Source organism: Thunnus maccoyii, chromosome 24, assembly GCF_910596095.1.
Source record: "Thunnus maccoyii chromosome 24, fThuMac1.1, whole genome shotgun sequence".
NCBI lineage: Eukaryota > Metazoa > Chordata > Actinopteri > Scombriformes > Scombridae > Thunnus > Thunnus maccoyii.
Window position 1 is genome coordinate 11327968 of NC_056556.1, and position 25956 is coordinate 11353923.

Below are 25956 nucleotides of genomic sequence, written 5' to 3' on the forward strand. Positions count from 1 at the left end.
AATTCTTCATATGGTAATAATAATAACTGGATAAAAGCAGCAGTTATTTTATAATATATGATATGTCAAATAAACGACTAAATATACTCCTCGTTGCCCCACCCACCTGGTGACGACAGAGATATTTGCGGAAGCAAGCCGGAAGCTATCGTCAAGTTACCGACAGTTAGCCAGTTTATGAAGGTACATTTTTCTTTGAAATTGATTTAATAGCGTATGGGCAGCATATAAATAAAATTGGACTGCCTAATGAATATGAGTGTGTGTATTTCTGTCTGTTCAACGTTTGGTTATGAGTTTGATGTCTTGATGTCGTGAGTGCTGACTGCATTTGCTAACGCTAATGTAACTGGTATTAAGTTATTGGCATAATGTTAGCTTAACCTAGCTAGTTGTAACAAGCTTAACAGTTACGGGCTTGAAAGTACAGTGAAGGGGCCTAAAACAGGGCTGTATTTTATTAATGTTACTTATCCTGCTCTAAATGCAGCTTTTGTTTTTTTTCCTTTTGCGAATATTTTGATTATCCTGAAAGCAGTGACCGGAAATAGTCGTTGTCTTTCAGTGGAACTTGACGTCGTAAATCGGGTTAATATCTGATTCCGGATGAACTCTTCATCTTGACAGTGTTGTTATTGTCTTGCCGGAAAGCACCGGGGCCAGATATCTTTGCTAGCTGGAGGATTGAATGGAAGAAAGCGAGATAAACAACCGAGCCGATCCGGGCCGGGCCAGGCCAGGTCGAGATACGAGAGACAGCAGCACCCAGACAGACAGCAGAGTACAAGGTGAGGTGAGACAGATGGAGGAAGAGTTCGTGTTGTAATTCTGACTGTCCTGTCACAAAACAACTGATATATGATTATATTTTAAAAAGCCATAATTTTAAAGCATCCAGCTCCAGTTTCCCCTCTATGCTGCAGCTCGATGAGCTCCTTACACTAAAAGCAAGTCCTTCACCTTTTCCTAGACATTTTACGTGGCAATTGGGTAACTGAGATGAAATAAATAACATGAGCCATAAGTCAGGGCTGTAATTTTACTCACAATAGTCAGATAAATGGGTTAGGACCTGCTTTTGCTGCTGTGACCTTCATTTTATTGCAGTTGTAAGACAAGGAAGCAGCCGTACTGGTGCAGCGTTTAACCCATCAAAACCGTGATCCCTGCTCTCCTCCATCATACATATATTCTCACAGTGTAACAGTATAATCACAGCTTTGCACAAGGTTACTTTGACTGCAAAGGATGGACGAGATAACACTTTTTGTTTCTCCCCCAGGTCATGGCCCCCGGCTATCAAAGGTAAACTTGTTTACCTTGTTGAGTCTGTGGTTGGAGCTGTTCCCCCAAGAGCAACCTGAGGAGGATGACCAATCTGGGGTTGGTGCACACACACACACACACACACACACACACACAGATAGACCATCTTGCTTGTTCTTTCATATTTAATGAAACACACCAAGCTTTGGTTAGAACTTGAAGTTGATCCAATACATATTTAACCTCAGTGAGCTACAGTTCCAGCATTACTCTCCGTTAAGTAATAGTTTTGAATCTGCTGTGTTCCAGATCCGTGGGATGGGTCTGGTGGTGGTGCGGGACAGCAAGGTGGTCGGACTCCACTGCTCAGGACCCGAGCTCCACGCAGGACAAGCAGCCATCATCCAACACAGTGCCCACCTGGCTGACTGTCATCTGTATTTCTCCAGGAGACCCTGCGCTACCTGCCTCAAGATGATCATCAACGGTGAGGAGAGACGGAGGGAGTTCAGATAGTTGGGCAGACAGATGAGTAGACTGCAAACAATAAACTGCATGATAGAGATATTCTTTGTAGTACTGTGGTTACCCTTCAAAGAGTAGGAGGTATTTCTGCTCATTGTGACAACAAACTGTATGACTTCTGCTACAGTACAACTACACCAAAACCACTTAATTTATTCATGTGCAATATTCAGTGTTTATATTTTATAGAGAGAGACACATAGCATCGCCCAATACTGCATACTTGAGTATTTATAGCCTGACCTATTCTGCTAACGCCCTGGCTAGATAGCTGCACTGCTTACAAACCTCTGAATTACTGCTCACACCTCCAGTTTGTTCAGCAGTTTTTATGTATCATGATATAACATTGAATTAAATAAATGAAACAAAGTGTCAGTTCAGTCTGATTAAACATAGAAACAACACAGAGCTCAAACAATAATACAATAAAAATCCCTTACAAAACCTTTTGAAGAGCATGTGGTTATCCACGGCTACATGACTGATCCATGACTAAAAACAGTTTCAGTCTGTTCAGTTTAAAATGTTCTCGATCATGATCCATTCTGAGTTTTGTGGATAAGGAGTTCCACTACTGAGCCCCGAACAGAGTAAAGTGTCTGTCCAGAGGGACACCAATATATCAAAGCAGGATTACTTTGCAGTTACGTCTGGCAATTAGTAGGTGTAAAGTAACAACTAATCTCTACATAAGAACTAGTTTGTGTGGTTGAAACCCATTTTAATTTAGTGATGTGAATTGCTGGTGCAGTTGGCTCCAGATTTTTTGCATGAATTTTCAGAAGCAAATTACCTGCTTTGTTATTGCGTCATTCGGTCCTCTATTGTTTGATTTGTGGGCATATCCCTCACTGTCAGAACATACGTCATGTTGAGGCATCAACCTAAACCGTAGCCAGAGTAACTGCAGCTTTCCTGGCAGCTGATGAAGTGTCAGTGCATTCAAAACCTCTTATCTAATCTTGTTAAATCACAATATGTCTGCTATTATCTCAGTGTAACACCTTCCTAAATGCTCTTTTACCTTTGTTAGGCTTTGTGACTCTTAAGTCTCTAAGCATACAGGAATTTGTCAGGTGTTTACTTTTCTTCTCTATCTTGGTAAGCAGCCTCTTCCACTTTTATCGTTGTGTGCAGACGTGAACTCCATCCTGCTTACTTTCTCCACCCAGAACCCACTTTCACATCCTAAGACTTATAATGGTTTTTAAACGAGAAGTTGCTGTCCAGGTGCCAACCCAAGGGCAGTCAGTTACAATCATGCTGACTTTTATTAGAATTTAAAATGACATTTGCAATAAGCTGAACTTGGAACTGTCTTTCTATCCTCCTACTTGGCTCTACCTCCACTGGGAGTAACTTAACTGGAAATAAAACTAATGATGCTGTTTGCTCTCCTCCAGCTGGAGTCAGTCAGATCTCCTTCTGGCCTGGAGACCCTGAGGTTAGCATGCTGAGATCCACCTCTACAAACCATTCAAACTGCCACTCACACAGCCTGGCTGACTGCATCACGGAGGAGGCCGCACTGGATGCCGTGGCAACAGAGAAGCTGAAGTCCAACAGCCGTCCCCACATCTGCGTGCTTCTGCAGCCGCTGACGCCCGGCCTGGCGCAGTTTATCGACGAGACGTCCAGGGAGTGTGATTTCATGGAGAGAGTGACTGATGATGAACCCGGGCAGAACATAGAGGAGCTCTTCAACAGGTACCCAAACTGCCTGTCTTTGTTGCTGCAGCAGTAATACAGCACAATACTGTCTTTGAAAACAACCTGAAAAAAACCAAGCTGTGTTCAGCCTGTCACAACCTGGGAGACACAAATTCTTGATCAGCTGAAAACAACTGATTTAGCTAATCAGGTGCAGGTTGAACAGGGAGAGATAAGGGAAAAAAAGTAAATTTATATAATTTATGTAAAGTCTAAGCTTCTCTCATCTGAATTTTGGCAGTACTAGGACACGCTTTGGAGACATTTCAGTGAGTAAATGAAACTGAAAGTGTAAACTAGGGGAGGACAAAAGTAGGATTTTGGAAAACATGTTCTCCTCGTCTCTGTTGGAAATCATGTCTTTGCTTAAATCAGTGAAACAGAAATGTGAAATATGCAAATGATTAAAATAATTTTGGCTGCAAACCATACATTTATTTTCCCACAAGCCAAATTAATTTTAAATAGTCAAAACTGCATGAAATACACATAGACTTAGATCAGAATAAGGTGAGACTGGAGCTCAAACTCTTTCTGCTCTCTAGGGAGCGGACGAGACACCTGAAGGATTTCTCCAAACAGTTCCTGGTGGGGACGTCTCGGCAACACCGGGCAATTTTGACTCAGATGGGTCTGGAGAACTTCTGTGTGGAGCCCAACTTCTCCAACCTGAGATACAACATGAGGGAGCTGGTGGAGGTTCTGGCTGCAGTGGCTGCTGGGGTGCCGCAGCAACACTACGGCTTCTACAGGTTAGAAACAGTTCTTATGTTTATATATATTCATTTGGGAATGGGAATCTTCATGCACTCGCCATCCACAGTTGTTAATGGTTGTTGTTTGTGTCGTCACTATGACCCAGGGAACAGTCTGAGCTACCACTGGCCAAGTCCTCACCGTCTCCTTGTCATGAGGGAATATCCCAGGAGGTGGCTCGCCATTGCGTCATCCAAGCCAGGCTGTTGGCCTATAGAACAGGTCTGGTTGTTTTTTCTGTTTGTCATCAGACCATATCCTGTTTCATACTGAACAAAAAGAGATTTAAGCAGATGAGAAACACTATAAGCAACAACTATTTAAAAAATAATGATAATCCTGAAATTGACACTTGAATACCTAACACTACAATCAAAGGGAAATCTGATAGAGTAAGTAATGAGTCAAACATCTCTAATAGCAGTCTAGCAAATAGCATTTTAGCCAGAGGAAGCCTAACACATAATCCTACATTACAAGAGACATAGATAACCAGTTAGATTTTTGTATGTGAGCTACTCTCAAGTCTTTAAAGGGTTCAGACAACAGATGCATGCCTGCTGGGCATTTTCCTGAATAACCGGCTTAAAGGTCACAATCATTTTGAACACCAGCTTTGTCACCAGCTTCATTTCATGTCTGTCATTTTCATTCCAGAGGACCCGAAAGTGGGTGTGGGTGCTGTCATCTGGGCCAAAGGACAGTCGGTGAGCTCACTTTCCTTGCCATTGCTTAGATGTGACTATTTAATGTCCAGTGTAGAAAGCCGCTGTAATTCCATTGTCTTCTTCACTGACGCTGTCGAACTGCTCTCTTGTCCCAGGCTGGCTGTGATGGAACAGGGTGTCTGTACCTGGTGGGTTGCGGTTACAACGCTTACCCAGCAGGCTCGCAGTACGCAGAGTACCCACAAATGGACGACAAACAAGAAGACAGACAGAGACGCAAATACAGATACATCGTCCACGCAGAGCAGAACGCCCTCACCTTCAGGTCAGAACATGCACTTTTTAGGATATACGATGGTGTCTTTTAAACGGCGTTTGACAAAAATGTTCCTCCTGGTGCTTTTAGGACTCGAGATATCAAACCAGAGGTGCCCACCATGCTGTTTGTAACAAAATGTCCGTGTGATGAGTGCATCCCTCTGATAAAAGGAGCCGGCATCACTCACATCTACACTACCAACCAGGACAGGGGCAAGGACAAGGGAGACATTTCCTACCTGCGATTCAGCAGCCTGAAGGGCATCAGCAAGTTCATAGTGAGTACACGGTGGGACGGATAAAAAGACAGAAATACAGTTTAATAAACAAGATGAAATTGTGAATACTTCTTTACCATTTTATGTTGTTAAATGCTCATTTTTAGAGGTTAGGTCTTTCTGTTCAGATATGTAGATAAGATAATTCATGTTATATTGTATTTACTATAGCAAAAAGTAGCAACAATCACCACATAAATTTGTAAAGGTAATTTAGTTTTAAGCCATTAAAAGGTGAAATTCTCAAGCTTTCTACACTAGAATGTGGGAATCTGTTGAAAAGGAAGATATATGTTGATTTATTCTGTTACATAATGAAATCCTCTCTGACTCAGCAGCTTTCTTGTGTCTTGCTGCTGGTGCAGTGGAAGAAAGTACCTTTAACATGTCACCACCTTGGAAACTCTGACATTTTTCTGTCTTCACAGTGGCAGAGGAGTCCCTCAGTTCACTCAGCGTCTTCTCCTCACCTCGCTAGTAAGTTCAATCTTTCAAGGAGATTATTTTGGGTTCTGGGTTTTTGAAATGCTGCAAAAACGACCAGCCTGACCTCGTATTTTAACAGTGGCGTCTTTTGTTCCAGACGGTAATGTTGGGAAGCACAGCAGGCAGACTGAGCAGGAGAGCCACAGCAACAAGAAACTGTGCACCAACAGATCCCACGACTCCACTCCTGTCAGCTGAACATCGACCCCACGAAGACGGACGGACGGACAGACTGACGGATAAACGGATAAACCAAAAACCACTGAATCATGTTTTTAGCTCGTGTGCTGCAGATTTGATATTTTATGGCTGTATAAATACAGCTAATCAAATCTGTGCCACACATGATTTTACAAGTCATTTATTTTCCATTCATTCAAGACCAGAATCAGTTTTCTGAAGTTTTTGGGAAACTGATCGACAGACATAAACATTAATATTTCTCCTGTGTTACCTGTCACACCCCGCTGAGTGATATAAGAGCAAAACGCAGCCAACTCTGGCAGTTTTAAGTTCAAGATTGGTCAAATTTACTCCCAAAATGCTGTATTTGATCAACCAGTGGCTGCTTTAAATAGGAACTGCTAGCGGTGGGAGTTTGGAGGACAGTCCGCCAAGTCCTGGATGTATTTCTTTAACATGTGATCTGAAACTTTCCTCCTACTGTGTGTTTTTCACTCGTCCAGTCATCAGAGGGACGAGAACAAGCTGACAACGGTAGAAACACACTGACCTCAAAAGGGAAACCACTAAGAAGGGATGGACGCCTCTACTGAATGATGGAAGAGGTAAAGAACGCATGGACAAAGTGGACAATTTGAACTGAATGGAAAATGGGTAAAAAACAGGGATGCCACAAAAATAATATTATAATAGTTATATATATATAACTATGATACATGGATTTGTTCATGTCATTTTTTTTATATATATATATACATAAGTGATGACTAGTTTATTGAAATGGTGTAAGGTGTTGGATTTATAAACATCCATACGATATATAAGGTTACGATGGATATAGCTCCTGTTCTCCAGGAGAGACTTGAATACACTGTAAAAAAATATATATTTTTATTTGGAAGGACATTGCTGTGTGAATACTTGAAAGACAGACTGTAGGATTTTACGTCATAATATGTAATATAATATGTTATATTGTTTAAAATCCGATTTGAACAAAAGCAAAATGCACTCAGTTTGTATCTCAGGCTTGAAAGAAAGATAAAAATCTCTTCCAACATTTTTATTTTCCTCAGACAAACAGGCTCCTTTGTGAAAGGGAGATTTATAAGATATGAGATTTAGTTTCGAGGACTTTAACAATGGCAAAGAAGCTCAGAAGCTACCAAACCTTCTGACTGTGGTCTCTTTTTATCACAATTAATTTCACAGCGGTTATCAGTTCAGGTGTTTAAAAATACTACACAAATCAGCTTTAAAAAACAAGCAACTCCATCACACAGCTTTACTTGGTGTCATTATTTGGATTTATCTACCCACAGTGTTAAGGAATTATGTTTATTTGTTTTTAATGTTTCTACAATGCTGAATCATTGTATGTCATGTCTTTGTGTGTCAGTACAATAACACACAGATAAAATGTGTCTGTAACTGAGATCCAGATCATACAGAAAGCAAGTAAATATAAGAGACTGTCAGCTGTGGAGCCACTCAACATGTCCAGTGATACGAACACCTTTAAATATACTGTATCCATCATAATAACTGATATTTATGGAGAAAATATAGGTTTCTTTAAGAGTGGATGATCAACATCAGTATTTGTACTGTACATCACCCGTCTCAGCACGACAAATGAGCAGACACACTAACACAAAGCATGCATTCCCATCCTTTTATTTGTTTTGAATGTGGTACAATAGCATCAATGTGGAAAAGTGGACACCGGGAAGATAATGGAAGTTTTGCTGGGGACCAAAGTTGTTCATTGTTTGAGTTGAAAAAACAGGCAAAAACAAAACAGTTTGGCTCGAGTGATAAATCTAAAAGCTGGTTGGCTCTACATTTTTTTTTTTTTGCATCTTCTATTCTGTTTGTAAGCCGTGTTCTGATAATGTGTAACACTGTCACAGTTTCTAACATCCAAAAAACAGCTGGTATTGTTTTTATGTTTTCATTTTATGCCAAATGAAAAGAAAAAGAATAAGCAGTTCGCCTTCTGTACTCCCCCACTGCCTTTATTTCTGTTTGACCACTGTAATTTAACATGTGACAGCTAAACATGAGTTTGAAATTTACTTAAAAACCATTAAGAATTAAAGGTTAAAATCCTAATTCAAAGACTTTTTTCATTTGTAATGACTCCATTAAACAAAAAAAAAAAAACCTGTGGAAGCTCAAAGTAACCTAATGGATCCACATCAAATACTGATTGGGAAATAAATTCTGAATTTTACTGACTTCAGTGCCAGCGTCTTTTTCTAAATCAACTTATAAAACCAACACCACTTTAAAAGTAGTGTTTTCTCCTCACTGATTTTGCACATTTTATGGTCCTTTAACTACATGTAGATTTTTTTCACAGTTACATTTCACCACCAAATCCTGTTACAGGTCAACTTTGGCCTCACTCTGTCACAAGTTTCCAGAAAAGTTTGTAGCCAACACAGTTTGTAATTCACATATCGAATCAGTGCTACTTTAGCAACAAACTCGTAGTGAAACTGTAACCCTGGTCCGTACGCATTGGCAACCAATCAGCTGCAAAAAAAAAAAAATGTTTAAAATGTTGACAGCATAACTCAAATATAGTGAGTTAAGAGGTTCACTGCTTAATCACAACAAATATGTTCTATCCAGAGCATATTTTTCAAACATAATAATTAAGCTCCCCCTAGAAAGATACTGAAAAATACAAAAAAAAAAAAGATAAAAGAAGGGAAAACACACCAAACCAAAAAAAGGCACCTCTGAATCTTCTCTCCATTCTAAACACCAACATCAGATCCAAATCAGAGCAAAAAACACAGAAGTTACAGTACAGAAAGAAAAAAAAAAAAAAAGGAGTGAAACAAAAACACAAACAGCCATCTTTACAGCCGCTCTCCTCTCTCAACAGGGAGCCTCTTCCAACACAGCAAAGTGCCTCCTGTTAATGTTCAAATGTTCTCACTCGCCATGGCACTCACTGAAGGTGTACAAACTATAAACTGTACATGACAACGAATGAAAACTATATAAAAGAAAGAAAAAAAAAAAATCACCATCAAGCCGTATGAAAACAGTGATCAGCTTAAGATTAACAAAAAACATTTTGAATCATCATATTATTTTTTTATTTTATCATACAGAAAGTGCTATCAGCCACCAGCAAAGAGAACCAGTGATTCAGTTAAAAAGGCCCTTCATGTTCAAAACACAAGATTCCTACAATTACTCGGTTTTTTTGTTGTCAATTTTTGGTTAACAGTGACTGAAACCAATTCTCTTGAAAACACCTGTATTCTCAGTCTTACTAAAGCTTATTGAGTTTATTAGAATAGCACAAATGGAGGCTTTTAAAGCTGGAAACATGTAAAGATTTTTAAATCAAGATTGAATAAAAAGGTTTTGGCTTTGCACATTTATCAACTAGCTTTAACTGCAGGATCACATTGAGATAAATCAAATCATGACCAGTCAGAGCTGATTCCTGCATCCTATAAAACATAAAACATCTGCTTCTGTGACACGCTAAAAGCTTTGCAGAGCAGTGCTGAATCTTTGCGATCTTGGACGTCTGTTGTCGTAGCAAAAAAAATCAGCCTTAATTTATCGTTTAGTGTGTTTCCAACTTTAGAGAACTGCGTTAGCCTTCCTGCTTGCTGAATCATCAGTGCTAAAGGACACGACTGTTTTCCATTTTGGTGTGAATCCATGAAGCTATGCTGACGTTTCACATTTGTTTTAAGTCTGAAGACGCTTTTTAGTTTCATATCAGCAAACCTTAGCAATCATTTGCTTTGGTAGTACCACAAGAAAGACATTTGGCCACCACGAGGCAACTGAGCATTATTGTTGCCGTTTAGCTAGCAAAGCTTTTAGCAACGACTGAGAACGTGTTTCACACTTAAAATGTTCTAAAATAGATATTTTTGCTTGATCCTGATATGTTGACCCAGTTTAAAAAAAAAAAACATCTTCATAATTTTTCTGGTTTGCAGCTACTTCATTCAAACAATTAGAAGTCGACAGTGACCATGATAAAATTAGAAAAAAAATGGTCGTGTCTGTTTTGTCCGACAGCCACTGGACCATTTTGGCTGAAGCTTTTTAACCGCTGGTTCTCCCAACAGAGCACATCAGCTGCCTCCAACGTCGTGAGTTGTGGCACTACATGCTACAGATGAAAAAAAAAAAAAAGATTTCATGGAAAAAAAAAAATTTACAAAAGAAAGATCAGTGATTGAGAACTATTCTTGCACAAGTTTTTAATGAACCAACAAAGAGAAAAAAAAAAAAAGACAAATAACGTCTCGAAGATTTTTTTTTTTAAATAGTATAACCATTATTGTTAATGTGTTTTTTTTCTATGTTTTCCTATCGATAAAAAGTCGGGGTAGAGGGCGGGGAAGGGTGCCTCTCTAGGAGGCCGGTTTCTTAAGATCCCTGATCTGTTTGATTAGGTAGGTCTTCTCGTCGTTGAACTGCTCGTCATCTGTGCGATCCTTCTGGAAGTTGCTCAGGAAGTCGATGAGTTTGGTCTGGTTCTTGAGCAGGATGTCGATGATGGGCTGCGTCTTGTTGGGGTTCGCTACAAACACCTGAAGAAACGGGGCGGCAGAAAACAGACGTTAGCAGAATAATCTTCTGTACACACTGTTTGAGCTTCAGCAGGCTTCATTCTACCCTCAAAATGTTCCTTTAACGCAGGTTGGAAAACTTGTTTTGCTATATTGGCTTTGATTTGGGCCTTTGTGCATCAGCTAATAGATTGCTAGAAGCCAGTCTGACATTTCATCAATAGATTTAGAGAATACAGAGAAGCACAAAGGCCTGTCTGACATCAATTACTGTCATGTCAGTCCAGCAGGGTCTGGAAGTTACTGGATCAGATCAAAACTCTGTATATAAAAGTCTCATCTATGCCACATTCTCACTCAGCTCCCTTTCTAAAAAAAAACCTCAGACTGGTGTTTCTACCTTGAAGACGTGGAAGGCCTCAAACTGGATGTTGGGACTCTTGTCTCTTAGCAGATTCATCATCAGCTTGAGATTCTCCGGCTTGCTGATGTAGCGTGTCATCACTGTGAAGTTATGTCTGTCCAATAACAGCTCGCCCAAAAGCTGGAGGACAGATAAAGTCAGTGAGATTCAAGTTTTATGAGGAAAAAGTGGAAATTTAGGCTTGATGGTTGCTTCAGGGACCAAAGTGTGGTGTGGACACAGACAAAACAGACCAAATTATTCCCCTTTAAAAACAGCTGCTCAGCATTTATAGGTCAGAGGAGATTAATTCACAATGTAAAATGCACAAATTCGACTACAAATCAATATAAGAGTCAGAATCAAACCTTTAGAGACTGCCTCTTGGTGACGTAGTTCTCAGAGTGCAGCAGCTTCTCGTAGTCTGCAAACACCTGCAATGACATAAGAAACGCACTTTATGTTATGATATAAGAATTTTGGCTTGTAGTTTAATATGTCTAGTTGCATGTTTTTTTGGATATGTGTCCATTTGCCCCCCAAGGAAAGTTTAACAATCGACAAAACAAAAAGAGGAGGTGAATGAATTTAGAGAATTTAGAGAGCGTCTTACTCTTCACCAAATCATAGTTCTTTCTCTCCAAACTGTGGGACTGAATGGATGCCATTACCACAATTACTACATGCTCGCGTTTAGTAGATCACAGAACCCGAAATCAGTCAGAAGTTTACTTGTGTGGATGTTTATGTACCTGGCAGGTCACCAAAATCTAATCAATACATGTCAAAATCCTGGGTGTGATGTATTTTGGCTCAGCCTTATCACAGACTCTCAGCCCACAGCGACGTCTCCTGAGAGGCTTCACAGCGACATACGGACATCTGTCAACACACAGCGTCCAGGTAAAAAGGCAGTGTTGTGTGGCTGAGACCCCCGGGGGGCCCTACTCATGAAAGGGGCCCCTCTGCCTGGGGGGAAACTGACAGCATAGAGTGTAGCTTTGTTTCTAAAGAAGTTGTGACACTCACGGATTCAGTTTTCCTGGAACTTAAAGTGTATTAGTCAAACCTTTATTCCTTACTCCCTACTTATCGGCCCTCTTTTTTCCAGCTTATTGAATAGTCTCTCACAAGGCCCTGTGGCTGTCTGTGTGTGTTTTTTGGATACATGACTGGGCCATTGAGCACGGCAGTGACTGATACCTGATCCGGTTACGCATGTATCTGCATGTGTTTCCTCTCTTGGGGTCTTCCTGGTCAAGCAGTCATTTAGAGCAGTGGACAGTGTTCATGTTTATGCTTCCAAACAGTGCTAAGTGGTTAATGTTGCATGACTTTACATGGTTGGTAGGTGGGTGTGTTTGTGTGTTGCATAGACGTGAGGTGATGAAATAGTGACTACAAATTTCCACACGGTAATGCGGTTCAAAAGATGCATCAGCATGTGCATTAGTTATTAAGAGTCGTTCATCATGTGTTTTCTGGACTAATCCTCTCTGGGTTTGAGCAATAGAGTGGTGAAATTTGTGTTTGTGTGTGAGTCGAAATCACTCACAGCATCGTAGTTCTGTTCGAGGTATTCAGCCACAAGCACTTTGTGTCTTGTCAGGAGATCCTGTGAGTAAAGACGGAAAAATAGATTATGATTCAAGTCTATCGAAGGCTTTTTATTACCTCAGCATGGCCACCGGTAACCACTGTGAACAGGAAACTGACTTGTTGATAACATCAAGATAAAAAAAATACTGTGTTTGTTTGTATTTTGGCCTTCAAAAAACCCCGTACTGTAGACACTACTGTACAAATACTAGTTGGCTAGTGAGCTGACAGTAGAAAAAGAAACTTCCTTTTTTCTAATTATTACTTTATTAGTTTTTATTTGTTAATGCTCATTGAGAAAAAAAAGAACTGTGAATGATAAATAATCTCAAGGTTTTCATCACCAAACATGAAATCAAACCTGACTTAAGAAAAAATAAATCAAACAAAAACAAAGCATTTGTACTTTTACCTTTGGTGCTTCTAGCCATTCAGATATTTTCAGTTTTATTTGCAATTTATAATTTGGTTGAAGTTTTATATTAGGAATGAAAATATCCCAAAATAATGACAAGACCCAAATAAAAACACATTTTCTTTAGTTTCTGATATAACTTATTATCTGCCTCATCATACAGACTAGAAGAGAATAACTTGAGGTACCTTGAAGGTGGCGAAGGCGTCGGAGGCGATGTCGAAGGTCGACATCTCCACGTAGTTGAAGAAACTGTTGAAATGGTCCGAATGAAGAACTATCTTGGCGAGCGGCTCGTGGCGGATACACTCCCTCAGCATGATCCCACAGTTCAGCGCTACCTGTGGTGTCTCGTACCTTCAAAACAGAGAGATAAAGAGTATTTGTGTCACCTGTTTGGAAGACGTTCAACTGTGTACAGTATGTACAGTCAGTGTGTGTTTGTCTCACCCTTTCAGCAGTATAAAGAGGACCTCTTGGTGGGAGCAGAAGTATTCGACAGTGGGGCTCCTCGTCCCGATCTGCCTCCTCAGGATGTTGTTAAAGATCTGACACACGTCCTTCTTCCCCTGGAAACACACACACACATAAAATTAAACATATAAGCACTAAATACTGCTGTGTCCTATCATCTACAGCTACCTTTCTTTGCTCTTTGCATTTCTCCTTCACTCCATAACTAAAGCAAAGTCAAGTTGAGAATGTTCATTTCTGAATATATTTTGCCTCCAAACCATTGGATTCCATTCATTCTCATATTCTATGAGGTAATACTGTCTGCATTGCCTCAAAGCAACAATGCAGCTAAAAAAAAAATAACACAGACTTCATCTTAAGTGTTATGAATGACAACTCTAAGTTTGTCTCTAATTAGATTTTTTTTAATCAACACATGCCTGGAATAGCTGAAGAAATACGTTCAAATTTCTAAAAACACAGCAGCAACTGTGATGTCAACAATACACGATGTGCTTAATTGAGCAAACACCACTGGCATTATCCTTGAATGCCACACTAGGCAACTTTTCTTCAAATGTCACCTTCTTAGTGTATAGTGCTGGCGGGTGAGGTGACAATGCTCAACCTGCACTGAAAAACTCACTTTTTGCTACTTTGCTATGACACTGATTTCCGCAGGTATTTCCTCCCCCCATCATGTTTTCTATGTCAGCTAAATCATGATTGACCTGTCTGAACTCTTCTCTCCTCACCTCAAAGTCTATGACCTGCAGGTTTTCTACCAGTGAGATCAGCAGGCCGCTGTTGTACAGCTCCTGCGCCAGCTGGGCCACAGTCTCGGTGTGAGGCTCCTTATCGTTGCTCCCGTACAGAATCTCCTTCATGGACACCAAACACTTGGACACCTCCTCAGACGCCTGGAGAACAGGGAGGAGATGATGATAAAGGAGGTAAATGGATGCCTTTGTTTATATTGTCTCCTATAAAATAATTACATGGCTATAATATTCAAACATTACTGATAATGACTTGAGCCTGAACTTGGCTTGTGTGTCGTATTTTATGTGTGTGTGTGCATGTGTGAGAGAGAGTAAACTGTCTTGACAGTGAAGTGTCAGTGGATGACAGGACCAGGCTGTTCCATGCTCTAATTTCACAGACGCTTGTCACCCTTGGGCCCCTGGACACTCAGGCATTTACAGAGACACACACACATGCACGCACACACACACACAGAGTCCTTCCCCTACCTTGTCTGTCTTCTTATCCTGTTTGACTAGGATGGCCAGGTTTTCCTTCAGGGTCCTGACGATGTCCGCCGGGCTCTTGTGGGATTTACCAAACAGCGGCATGATGGACACGCACTCGCCTCTGGATCCTGAGCAACACAGCGACAAGTACACAAACACACACACACGCACACAAATGAGGGAACAGGCTGGATGCAATAATATTAGTTGTGCTTAAAACAATAATCAGCATTGTTTTCATGTGAATAGGATGTGTCTGTTTTTCTTTTCTCCACTCTAAACAGCGAATTGTCCTGTAGTCAAGCTTGTGAGACATTTTTTCCACCTAAATAAGCAAAATTTGGCTTTTGTAACTGTTTCCCAACACTTTCTGTGACATTTAGGAGCTTGTCAGCTTTTCTAGCATACATAAAAAATCATTAGAGCTCAGCTAATTCGGGGGTTTTCATGCTGATACTACAATCCTGAAGGAAATTTACATTAAATACTTTGATTATTCTGCATTTTTTGGCGAGAAAATAGACAAACGTGAAGCCAACCCCCTCCCCTTGAAGTAATAAACGAGCAGAAAATGACAAATCATGAAGAATTCCTGGCACGGATGGATTTCTAAACCTGTGCTCTTTCTTCCTCCGGTTTGGTGTGATGACTCAACAAAGGGCTGCTGAGAGAGACATAAGAATGTGGCATGTGTGTGATTCAAGATTCCTCTAACACCTTCGATACACATTCCAGCGTCATCTCTAATCTACATGAGCGACAAGTGAAGCCCGTCTGACACCATAGTCTTCACATAATCAAAGTTAATACATTACGTTTGTTATGTAACACCAGAAACAATGAGGGGTTGTTTGGCTGTTCTGGAAACCTCAAATTTCTCCTCAACTTTTCACCAAAATCAAGTTTCCGAATAAATTTGAGGTAAAAAAAAAAGTATTTTCTATATCTAACACTTAGGTTAAATTGTTGTCGGACATGATAGCAGCTCCCTGATAACCGGTTTGGGCAACCAGTCAGGTAATGGTGTATGTTATCCAGACTTGAAACTTGAAGAAGAAGATGAAAAAAAAAAAAGAGCTTCCCAGATGTAGTCTGGCTTTTCAAGGCTAAATCCAGAGAAGAATGTGACACAAATGTCTTGCCAGGAGGCAAATCAGAGTGACCTCTTACATAAGTGAGCTTGAGAATTTCCCCCTTTCATAACACTGACAAATCAATATCCAAAATTTCAAAAAAAATAGGCTATTATGTGCTCTATATTTCGGAAAGAAAAAATAAAAAGGTCTATTCATATTCAAGATCGGGTTCACTGATCCCCTGTTGAAGGAAATAACTGCTTGGATTCAAAATTTAAGGCGATTTAAGTCCAATTAGTTCTTGTCTTGACTGATCCATATAATTGAGTTTTGTTTTATTCCATAATATCTGAGAAGGTTGTGTTTTGCCCTCGTCAGAAGGTCACAGACTGTTTGGACACCAACAGTTAGGATGGTGCCAGTAGATGTAGGTTACTACAGTATTTGGACACACAGCATACTAATATACCAGCTGCCAAACTGGACTTCCGTGCACCAAACTGTAGCATACAGTCCTGCAGAAGAACGACAACCTCACATCCTCATTCAGGTACATATTCAGGAAAAATAGCTTAACTTTGTCAACAGCATCAAACCAGGGGAAAGTAACAAGTAATGTACTGTGTTGCTGTGTATGTGTTGAGTGTAAGTGAGAGAATTCGGTTAAGTCAATGACTGAGTGTGTGAGCATTTAAAAAGGATCCAGGAAGCAGCGGCGGCCTTCAGAATCCAGGCCGGGTCAGGAGCAGGCAGAGAACTTGTGACTGCTAATCCTCATCTGGGAATGTGAGGGCATTAACCTCCCCGTTTACTCTCACTCCCACCTTTGTTCCTTTCTCCATCTGCAGGGTACCTGCCCTCCGCTGCCATTCCTCCCTCCATCTTTGCTTCGTTCAAACTCATTTCATCCGTTTCTATCTCCCCGCTGTTTCAAACTTTTTAGCTGCTTCCTCACCTTACCTGAGAAAAGTACTGTCAGCCAAAGTCGAAGCTTAACTCAAGTTGTACTCGAGCTCTCTGAAATCATTGTTCACACATGCTGAGTAGTTTCCTGATATCCTAAATAATATGGTTATAAAAGACTTATCCACAAGGGGACAGCAGAGGTGGTAGACTGGTACAATGGCTCCAGAAAGTGGATTTTAAAAACCAGCTACTGTGGAGGAATGTCTGCTTTTACACGTTTTCAGTCATTTAGTGTGTGCGTCCTTAGTGTTCGTTTGTTTTGCTCATGCAGAACTACTGCTAGCATCTTAAATGCTGTGCTTTTTCCAGAATGCAATAAACGTGTCTCCTGTTACACTTTGTGCTGTTGAACATATTGCGAACAGGGTTAACATCGCAAAGGTTAGAGCAGGGTTGAAGTGTTTAAATGTAATGATGTAAAGTGTCCATGAAACACACTGAGGCATTAGTGACAAAACTGTGAGCAATACTGCATCTTGCAAGCAGAAATCCACACTAAAGGCGCACACCACTGATCTGGTTTCTTAAAAACGTAATGAGTGAGCATCTATGAAGGATTTTGGTTCATTTTAAAAGATCCCTTTTTTTGCTACTAATTTCAAGGACATTTTTTCCAATAATTTTCTTCAAGTAGATGCTGTGGAACTGTTCATTCGTAGAGCACTTCTTTGAAAAGGTTATGTAATTTGTTTTGTAGTACAATGGAAAATTCCCTTCACTCATTATAGAGTTTTTAAGAAAGAATCAAATGTGCTAATATGTAGTACTTTCTGTCAGTCAAAGAGTTGTTAACAATCTCATTTATTAAGATTTTTTGCACATTAACAGCTACATGTGAACCCAAATATAATGAGTAGGTACAACACTTTTCTGTTTTTGTACCAAATTGCACCACCCTTTCTGTAAAATCTCCTAAAAATTACCTGTTAAATACCTGAAAATTACACCGAAATTTCCAGGAAACGAATATAAAAATTAAGGACCCGTAAAATAAAACATTACCAGTCAATTTAATAGTCACAGGGGGGTATAACTCAGCCAGTGGAAACAGCTGTATAATGTCGTCTGTGTATGTGGACGAGCTGTGTCAAATCTGAGAAAAAGACTCAAGTGACATCAGTGGAAGATGCAATGGAGTCGTGGGAAGTGTAGGATCCAAGGCTTTTGGAGCTTGAGCCATACTGTTACTAAAAGCCAGAATATCTTGGCCTCTGCTGCATCACTGTACAAGCCAATCAATTTCACAAGATGCTCAGATGCCCTTCTGCGTGAGGACCAGCATCTGTAGTCCTCTTGCTCACTTATTATTCTGCAGGTTTTGTCATGAAAACACTTCGATATCACTTGAAGAGGCAATAACAACCAAATTAAGAGCAACTGTCAGTAGAAGAGCTGTGTGTCTGAGCAGTGAGGAGTAGAGACACTCTGATTTCCCCAGACAGAATACAAAGCGGTCAACTCTGAGCCGTACAATGGATTTATTACATCAATTTTGCTCCATTACAAAAACTGAATTATATGGCATAAAACCCAACATGCTGCCCAAATAAAACTGTCGTAAAGCTGCTGAAACTCACACTGCAAAAATGAAAGAAAGAAGCAAATAAGATCCTCTAAAGAGACATTTGAGGACAGCACAGTGTTTTCCCAGAACGAGGAAGACAAGAAGGTAAATGTTGGCTAAACTGCACACTTTCCTTCAGCCTTAGCAAATAAATGCTGCCGGCATCTGTCTTTTCATATATCAAAAGATAAGTCTAATTTTTATAACAAAAGAGCACTCATTTGTAAAATTATACAAGTGGGCTCTCCGATGCCTGCAAAACGAAGACAAAATCTCAGCTGAGTGTGTTTGCTTTCCTAAAAACTGCCTCACCGAGTTCAACTTTTTAGTTTGGGGTTAAATAATGACTATACTCTCAATTCTGATACATAAAACACCTGGTCGTGTTCCCCAAATGAGTTTTTCTGTGTCACGGTGACATTTTCTTTCACTCTGACACACAGACAATAGCATCAGTCAGAGTGTAGGCTGCTGATTCACATTCAACAAATAAAAAAAATCACACGAAACAAGACGCATTATAACACCAGGGAAACTCAAAAATATTTCATCACACACTATCAGAAGGTCAACTTGGTCTCAAGGAAACGAGTCCTTAAGACAGGTTAGACATATAAACTTACAATAAGTGTTAAGAAAAATGCCTGGACACGGGAGGAGTTTCTCTTTATCATTACATTACCTCATGACTGCACTACTTCAGTCCAGTCAATATTTGCCAAAGGATAAAGAGGCATTGAGGAAGTATTAAAAACACTGCACTTGCAAAAGCTTTCCTGCCTTTTAATCCGATCATATCGTAGGCTACTGTGACAGGTAATAACCAGTTATACATCTAACATTTCAACTCACTTGTTGCCGCAGCTGTAACTAAACGTCCCTTATTATTAAAGAATATTTAAAGCAAAAGGTCCATTTTAATCATCTAATAACACTTCTTTCAGCCCTGGAAAGCTTAAGCTCTCTCATTTTCACTCGTAGACTACTTGAGACTGACTAAATGTTATGTAATGGAATTAATCTGGTGCCCACTGGGCTTGAACACACACACACACACATACACACACAGCTGCTCTGCTGAAGTATAATCTAAAAGGGAAAGGTTCCACTTTGCCCCTGGCCTAAATATTCATTTTTTCAGCTGTAATCATGAGGAACCAAATGAGCTTAAAATAAAGATATCTGCAGTATAAACCTAAAGAGTGACAAGGACACATATGACATGTAATGACTGAAAATATTACTACAAAAAGATTATGAAGAATAATTTCATTCTTAGCCATATTTAGATTAAAGCATGCAGCAATAAACCTATATTAATATTACAAGCAGCAAATAATGACATTTTAATTCATTTTAAAGATACTATTTGGGGCTCATTGCTTCTCTTTTCCCTCTGTAAAGCTGCCAGTCTTTGAAAATGAAAAGCTTATGCCTTCCTGCATAAACGGCTTGTTTATTAAGATATTTTTTAATTCTGTTTTATGAAGGCAAATGTCATGCACTCGTGTTAAACAGCATAACTTGTTGTGTTCCACTTTTTCCTTCTCCAAGTAATCAATCCTGCTATTAAAAGTTTTATTTTAGAGCTCAAAGCGCCCTTTAATTGTTGGGCAAATAAACATATAAAATGGGAGGCAAAACTTCTTCCAGCTGCCTCATTATCAGTAAATTCCTTTCACCAGAGATGTCGATGTTACAAAGAACGATGACATGAGCAGATTACTGAAAGATATCTGCCAGAAATCTGAAAGAAAATACCCTTCACTCTCATCTTTACCAGACCTGCACTGAACAGTCACTCAGTGCGTTTTGAATAATTCACGTCGTCCTACACAACATGCATTAAGGCTGCGTGACTGACTGTTAAGTTTACTTGCATTCGTGTAGCCGTTTTCCTGATCTCTACCTTCCTTTTTGTTTCTTTATGGCCTATATTCTAACACTTATTCTGTTATTATTCATGCGCTACTTATATTCACTGCATCCTATGAGAATTGACTATTTGCAGCACTTTTATCCCTACAGATAACACTTGTATATCCTCCTATTAGACCACAATCTCACCCGTAACGATTTAGATCTGTATCTGTTTTATGATGCCCAAGCATTAATTTAGCATCTTATCTCCCTCCCTTTTGGAGCATCAGAGAATAGTACTGTAGAAAAATCTGCACAGTCACACACTCTCTCTCTCTCTCTCTCTCCCATCACCTAATGTTACCCCCGTCTGCGCAAACATGCGCAGAAAGGATTAAGCGTTTTCATGGTTATTAGGCGCTAATATTTTCCTATTGAACGGATTATCAAAAGGTTTACACCATCTCTCTCCACTTCATTCCTTCCAATCGAGCCGGTCTCTTCCAATTCCTGTGGTTACATGAGGCATTTTTGTTCTGATTGGGCTACTATTCTGATTATTAGTGGAATATTAGGGTCCATGTAAACGTAGCCGGTGTCATTCCAGCGCAGGAAGATAGCGATTCGTCACACCTACATGTTATCCAGCCAGAGGAGGCACTGACTACTGCTTGGGCATTTCATGGCTCATGCCTAAAAACAGGTTTCACGTCAGCCGCCGAGTGAGATGGTGCACACTTGATATAGAAGCCTTGAACTTTTACAGACAGCTGCTGAAACATATTCAATAGAAAATTCTAAGAAAAAAAACACTCTAACATTCAGATTCAAACTGGAAATGAAAAAGCTTAATTCATACTTACTTTCATAAGTTTAGAAATCTGTGCACTCATTTGAAAATGTTTAAAGCATTCAGGAATGTTTTGCACATCAAAAAGGTATTTAAGGTATTTCAAAAAAAAGATGTCTGCCTCTAATTTGACAGCATTTCTTCTCGGCTGTCTGGAATACAGATGCAGCCGTTCATGATGTAACACAAACAACTGGAATTTGAGTGTTAAAACAGGGCGATCTGCTCGGAGCAAAGAGGCTTCTGGTTTAACTACTCTGAGTGTTTCTGTCATCGTTCTGTCTCTCAGCTGATGGTAGATGTGTTTTTTTTTTTATGGGAAAGGATTAGTTACTTGTCAATTTAGTAATACCATTTAAATTATTATAGCCCTCTTAAAATAACATAAAAAATAACAGTCAACTCATTTCCTACTAGAAATACAGAGTGTCAAGCAGCTGCAAAATTTGGAGCACTTCTGAAATCAAAGATTATACTAAATGGAAGTCACCAAGTTTTTAGGAATCTCTGTAATCAAATTCAAAGGTTTTTAGGAAATTCCAGGGTTTTTTTGCCCATAGTCTGAAAAGGTATTTGTTGCTTTGTCTGTGCTGAGAAGTGAAGACCTGCATGTTTGAAGTGATGATGCTATATCGAGCACACAGCCCAGCTCAAACTACAAAAGAGGCGTTCTCTTTCCAGACGTTCACACAGAGAATATCCTCTCCGAGGCAACCTGGGAGGAACGCTCCCTGAAAAGGACAAACATCAGCTCATCCATTCTTAAGATTGATAATGATGGAAAAACTCCCTTCTTTTTCCCTTTTTTTTTATTTTTTTTTTTTACTTTGACTGGAAAACAGAAGGATTGTGTGTCAGAGCAGGATCGACCCATACTACTCCTCACTTTGATGTCTGCCTGTATTTGATGTACTTCATTGAAGCAAACAGAAACCTCAATAGCAATAAAAATTCAGTTATGGCTCTGTGCGTTTAGTTGTCTAAAAGTAGCAAACATTACAACCTCATTTGTTGGAACTGTTTAAATGTTTTGTGAAAGCACTAATAGTCATCCCTACAATATTACCACGATATTGATGTTGAGGCATTTGGTCAAAAATATCATGATATTTAATTTTGTCCATATCAGCCAGCCCTATCGAACCCCAACCACGGCCTTAACTCTTGATTGGTAGAGCTAATAAGGAATGTTACACAGCCTATGAAGCCAAATTCAGGGTACTAAAAAGACAGGCTAGTAGTTTCAAATCTTATGCTAACATAAATATGGCAAGATGATACTACAACTACTACTTACTGTAGGTGTAATTTGTCAAAAGTTGGTAATGTTACAGGTAAAAAGTACCCCCACATGTCATATATTATACCAGCCTTGGTAAAATGATTTAACAGTAGGCTCACACACACTGACTAATGTGGATTATACTGTACAAATATAATATCTGCTATCTTCTAAAGACAGTAAGTAGCTTGATCAGGACACTTCAGGTTGTTACAGTTGTGTTCAGGGTCAGTTTGGACTTTTCTGACTGTTCTGAACCAGTGACAGACAGGCTTGGCCTACCAGGATATTAGAGCCCACTCTATCTGATTTTGGTGTATCTGTATGTCAAGGCAAACAGAGGTAACCAGAGGAACAGAGGATGTGTGGTGGTTTTATATTCAAAATAAAAGCAAAGCAGCTTTAGAACATCTGGACTGGCTGTGTTCAGTCCAACATGTCATATTAAGAAGGGCTGCAACTAATGATTATTTTCATTTGCGATTAATTTACAGAAAAAAATAAAAAATATTTTTTTTAAAATATCACAGTTCACTCAAGAGTTAATTTTGTCTTCCCAGAATAACTTCCAATTAATCTCAATCTACTTACTATTCATCACAGAGCCTCCAAAGCCAATCAATCAATTCACCCTGTTATTAGTTTAATTAAGTCAATAAACTGTCACAAAAGTGTAAATCTGCCCAGTTCAGTTTCCCATAAACTCAAAGTAGCAGCTTCAAATTGCTTGTTTTGTTGCATCCAGCAGTTCAAAACCAAAGATATTCAATTTTCAGTCATATAAAACAGACAAAAACAGCAAAACTCCTCACATCAGAGGAGCTGGAAGTAGAAAACAGTCAGAACTTTTGCTTTATAATTGTCTTAAATGATTAATCAATCATCAAAACTGATGATTGGTGATGAACTTTCTGTCGATCATCTGCTAGATTCATGAACTAGTAATATCAGCACTAGATTACACCATGTAACAAATTATTACTTGTTTTTTGTTCCTAGGTAGTGAGTGTTATTTCCTAATTGCTTATGCCTAATAAGTATAGAAAATAGCTTTTATTCCCTTCAAACTTTGCTTTTCTGACTTGGTCGATGATATTTTGGAAATTTACTTAATTCTACTGGGAAAACAGTATATGACTGTATATAAAGATGGCCGACATGACATATCCCCAAACGTAGTAGTATAGGTCATAAATCCCGCCCCCTTCATGTTAGCAGATGGGACATGAGCTAAACTAAAACAATCTAAGTACACGTCAAATAAATTTTTCCCAAAGATGGTTTCTGTCATTAAGGGTAGTTCTTATCACGCTGATGTTTGTCCAAGTGCTCATTTTTCTGATAAGTTTGTTTTTAACTAGTTCCGGGAAACCAAATTTTTCCCCCCCAGGATTTCGAAGTCATGACCTGCCCTAATCTGCCTCTGATTAGCTACTACTCGTTGAGTTCGTTGGTTGGGTTGGTTAGGTTTAGGCATGAGGAGAGAGACTGGTTAGGGTTAGGGTAAGAATATCAGGGTAAACCAATCAGAGGCAGAGGAGGGCGGGTCGTCATCCTGGGAAAAAAATATCACTAGCGACAGGAAGTGGAGATGCGTGTCCATCTTTATATACAGTCTACTAGAGTTGTAGAAAAGTGACCACAAAATATTTAGAAGTGAGTAGTTTTTTTAAATTTACAATTTTGTCCGGGTCACAAAGGTTTGAAGGGGATAATAGCCGTTTTTATATTTTTTTGGCATGAGCAATTAGGAAATAACACTTACTACCCAGGAACCAAAATGGTGTTACATAGTGTTACAATTAGACTGGTCATATTTTGAAATATGTGACCGGAAGCTGCTTTGTTTTCATTCTTACTAGCCTGACACTAGTCGACTAAAGTAACACAGCAGGGAGGAACAAAACAAAAAACACACACCGTATTTGTGCTGCTGAAGAACCGAAAACCCCATTAATAACCATAGAGTTTGGAGGAATAAGCGCTTGTAACGCAGACAGCTGTAAAAAATAAAAACAATAACGCATACGGCCGCATAAACAGTCCCAGACAATGTGATTTTACAAGGCTACACCCCTCGCGCCTCCGGTGTTATGTCCCAACTGGTTTCCAAGCTAACTGGTTCCCGTGCACGCGCTGTGTTCCACCTAACAGCAGCAGTTGTGGTCAGCCTCTGTCATATTCGCCGCAGTAGATATAAGATGCGACTTGAAAATCGCCAGTAATGTGTTTATGAATGTGTGACGGATCCTGTGACAGAGACACACCACAACTGCTGCCGTTACAGCGCGTGCACGCGTACGGGAACCAGTTAGCTTGAAAAGCAGTTGGGCTAAACTCCCCTTTTTGTTTGACAGATTTCCAAAGCTAATCGCAGTTGTCTGGATCATTTCAGAAACAACTGCTGGAAAAGGACATAATGGAGGTCTCGTTTACCAACAAAACGGACAATTCAACGTGTCAAACCCCGGCTGAAGTTACAAAGACTGTCAAGGGCAATAATATCTCCCCATTAGGTTAACAGGGAGCTATTGCTCTTCGACAGGATTGATACTTACAGCGGGAAGATGTTTGCTCTGCTCGGGGATCTTTAAACGTCTGTCCCGGTTTACAGCGCAGCCGAGCCTCCCTGGTGGGGTCTGGTGGTCACGCCAGGGCTGTTAGTTGGCAGGAAAGTCAGCTGAAAATGGGTGCGATACAATTTAAAAATGTGTGGAGTCGGTTAAGAAGGCAGTGCAGAATCCCATCTGGTCGCTTTACAGCCGTTCTGTCAAGCTAGCTAGCCTGAACTAAATACTAATATCCGGTGTGAGCGTTCAGAATAAAAAGTCACATTCGTCCGTTTAAAATAATGGAAGAAGACGAAAAAACAAGAGGAGACATGATTAGAATTAAAGTTAAAAACACTAAAAAGCGAATATTTCCTGTCTTTAATAATTCGGGCAGGAATTTGCTATGATTTTTGCTTTTAATTTACGCTCATAGACTAATGTGCTTTTACAGCGCAACAAACGTCACTTCCGGCAGCAGTGCGGCTCACGCTTGCGCATTTGACACATCTGTATCTTTCCAGCCGCGGCTGAGTCTCGTCCACATCCTCTCACATTAAGTCCTTGTTAACGCCTCGCCTCATGTATTACAACACCATATGCCTATTATAAATGGGCAAGTATGATTTTGTTAAATTTAACATATCTGGTGAGACATTTTTTCCCCTTCTTTCACCATAAAGAGGAAAACTTAAAGTAGGAAAGAGAAGAAAGGTCGAATAGTGTACTTATTGGAATGCACCCCAGGACAAATCATGACAGTCTATACTGGAAAAAGCCCATTGGAGGTTGGATGTCATGTGGTTAAAATGCCTTTTTCCGGATCAAAATACAGAAATAAAAATATTCCCAAATTATCTGTATAGTTTTTGCTAATTATCTATAATTACACCCTAAAAATCTGCAAACTAATGGGAAGTTTTTAACC

The 25956-nt window shown here is 39.7% G+C and overlaps 2 protein-coding genes across 4 annotated transcripts; one reads left to right on the forward strand and one right to left on the reverse strand.

The window, feature by feature from the left end:
* The first annotated feature begins 85 nt into the window (after positions 1–85).
* cdadc1 (cytidine and dCMP deaminase domain containing 1) lies at positions 86–8433 on the forward strand. Of its 3 annotated transcripts, none has more exons than XM_042404972.1 (12): positions 86–183; positions 652–788; positions 1283–1383; positions 1576–1753; positions 3198–3501; positions 4050–4256; positions 4367–4482; positions 4918–4967; positions 5084–5253; positions 5335–5524; positions 5953–6001; positions 6108–8433. In XM_042404972.1, the coding sequence occupies exons 2-12, from the start codon at positions 689–691 to the stop codon at positions 6206–6208; spliced, it is 1566 nt and encodes a 521-aa protein (XP_042260906.1). In that variant the 5' UTR covers positions 86–183; positions 652–688; the 3' UTR covers positions 6209–8433. The 3 variants fall into 3 exon arrangements, with proteins under 3 accessions (XP_042260906.1, XP_042260905.1, XP_042260904.1); XM_042404971.1 differs by having other exon boundaries at positions 111–183; positions 628–788; XM_042404970.1 differs by lacking the exon at positions 86–183 and having other exon boundaries at positions 229–788.
* Positions 8434–9272: 839 nt separating this feature from the next.
* cab39l (calcium binding protein 39-like) lies at positions 9273–25275 on the reverse strand. Its single transcript, XM_042404973.1, has 9 exons — positions 25038–25275; positions 14882–15009; positions 14384–14548; positions 13623–13741; positions 13361–13529; positions 12714–12773; positions 11527–11592; positions 11156–11299; positions 9273–10776 (listed from the first exon to the last, which is right to left on the reverse strand). Exons 2-9 carry the CDS (start codon positions 14981–14983, stop codon positions 10597–10599), a joined length of 1005 nt encoding a protein of 334 aa, XP_042260907.1. The 5' UTR covers positions 14984–15009; positions 25038–25275; the 3' UTR covers positions 9273–10596.
* Between the last annotated feature and the right edge of the window lie 681 nt (positions 25276–25956).

What these genes read in the sequence shown, in the direction of transcription:
- cdadc1 (XM_042404972.1), top strand. Translation starts at nt 689, where the DNA reads ATGGAAGAAAGCGAGATAAACAACCGAGCCGATCCGGGCCGGGCCAGG. An exon ending in ATAGAGGAGCTCTTCAACAG is followed by an intron (nt 3,502 to 4,049) that starts GTACCCAAACTG and finishes TCTGCTCTCTAG; the next exon opens with GGAGCGGACGAGACACCTGA. An exon ending in CAACACTACGGCTTCTACAG is followed by an intron (nt 4,257 to 4,366) that starts GTTAGAAACAGT and finishes ACTATGACCCAG; the next exon opens with GGAACAGTCTGAGCTACCAC.
- cab39l (XM_042404973.1), bottom strand. Translation starts at nt 14,983, where the DNA reads ATGCCGCTGTTTGGTAAATCCCACAAGAGCCCGGCGGACATCGTCAGG. An exon ending in TGCAGGTCATAGACTTTGAG is followed by an intron (nt 13,742 to 14,383) that starts GTGAGGAGAGAA and finishes GTGTGTTTCCAG; the next exon opens with GGGAAGAAGGACGTGTGTCA. An exon ending in CCAAGAGGCAGTCTCTAAAG is followed by an intron (nt 11,300 to 11,526) that starts GTTTGATTCTGA and finishes TCTGTCCTCCAG; the next exon opens with CTTTTGGGCGAGCTGTTATT.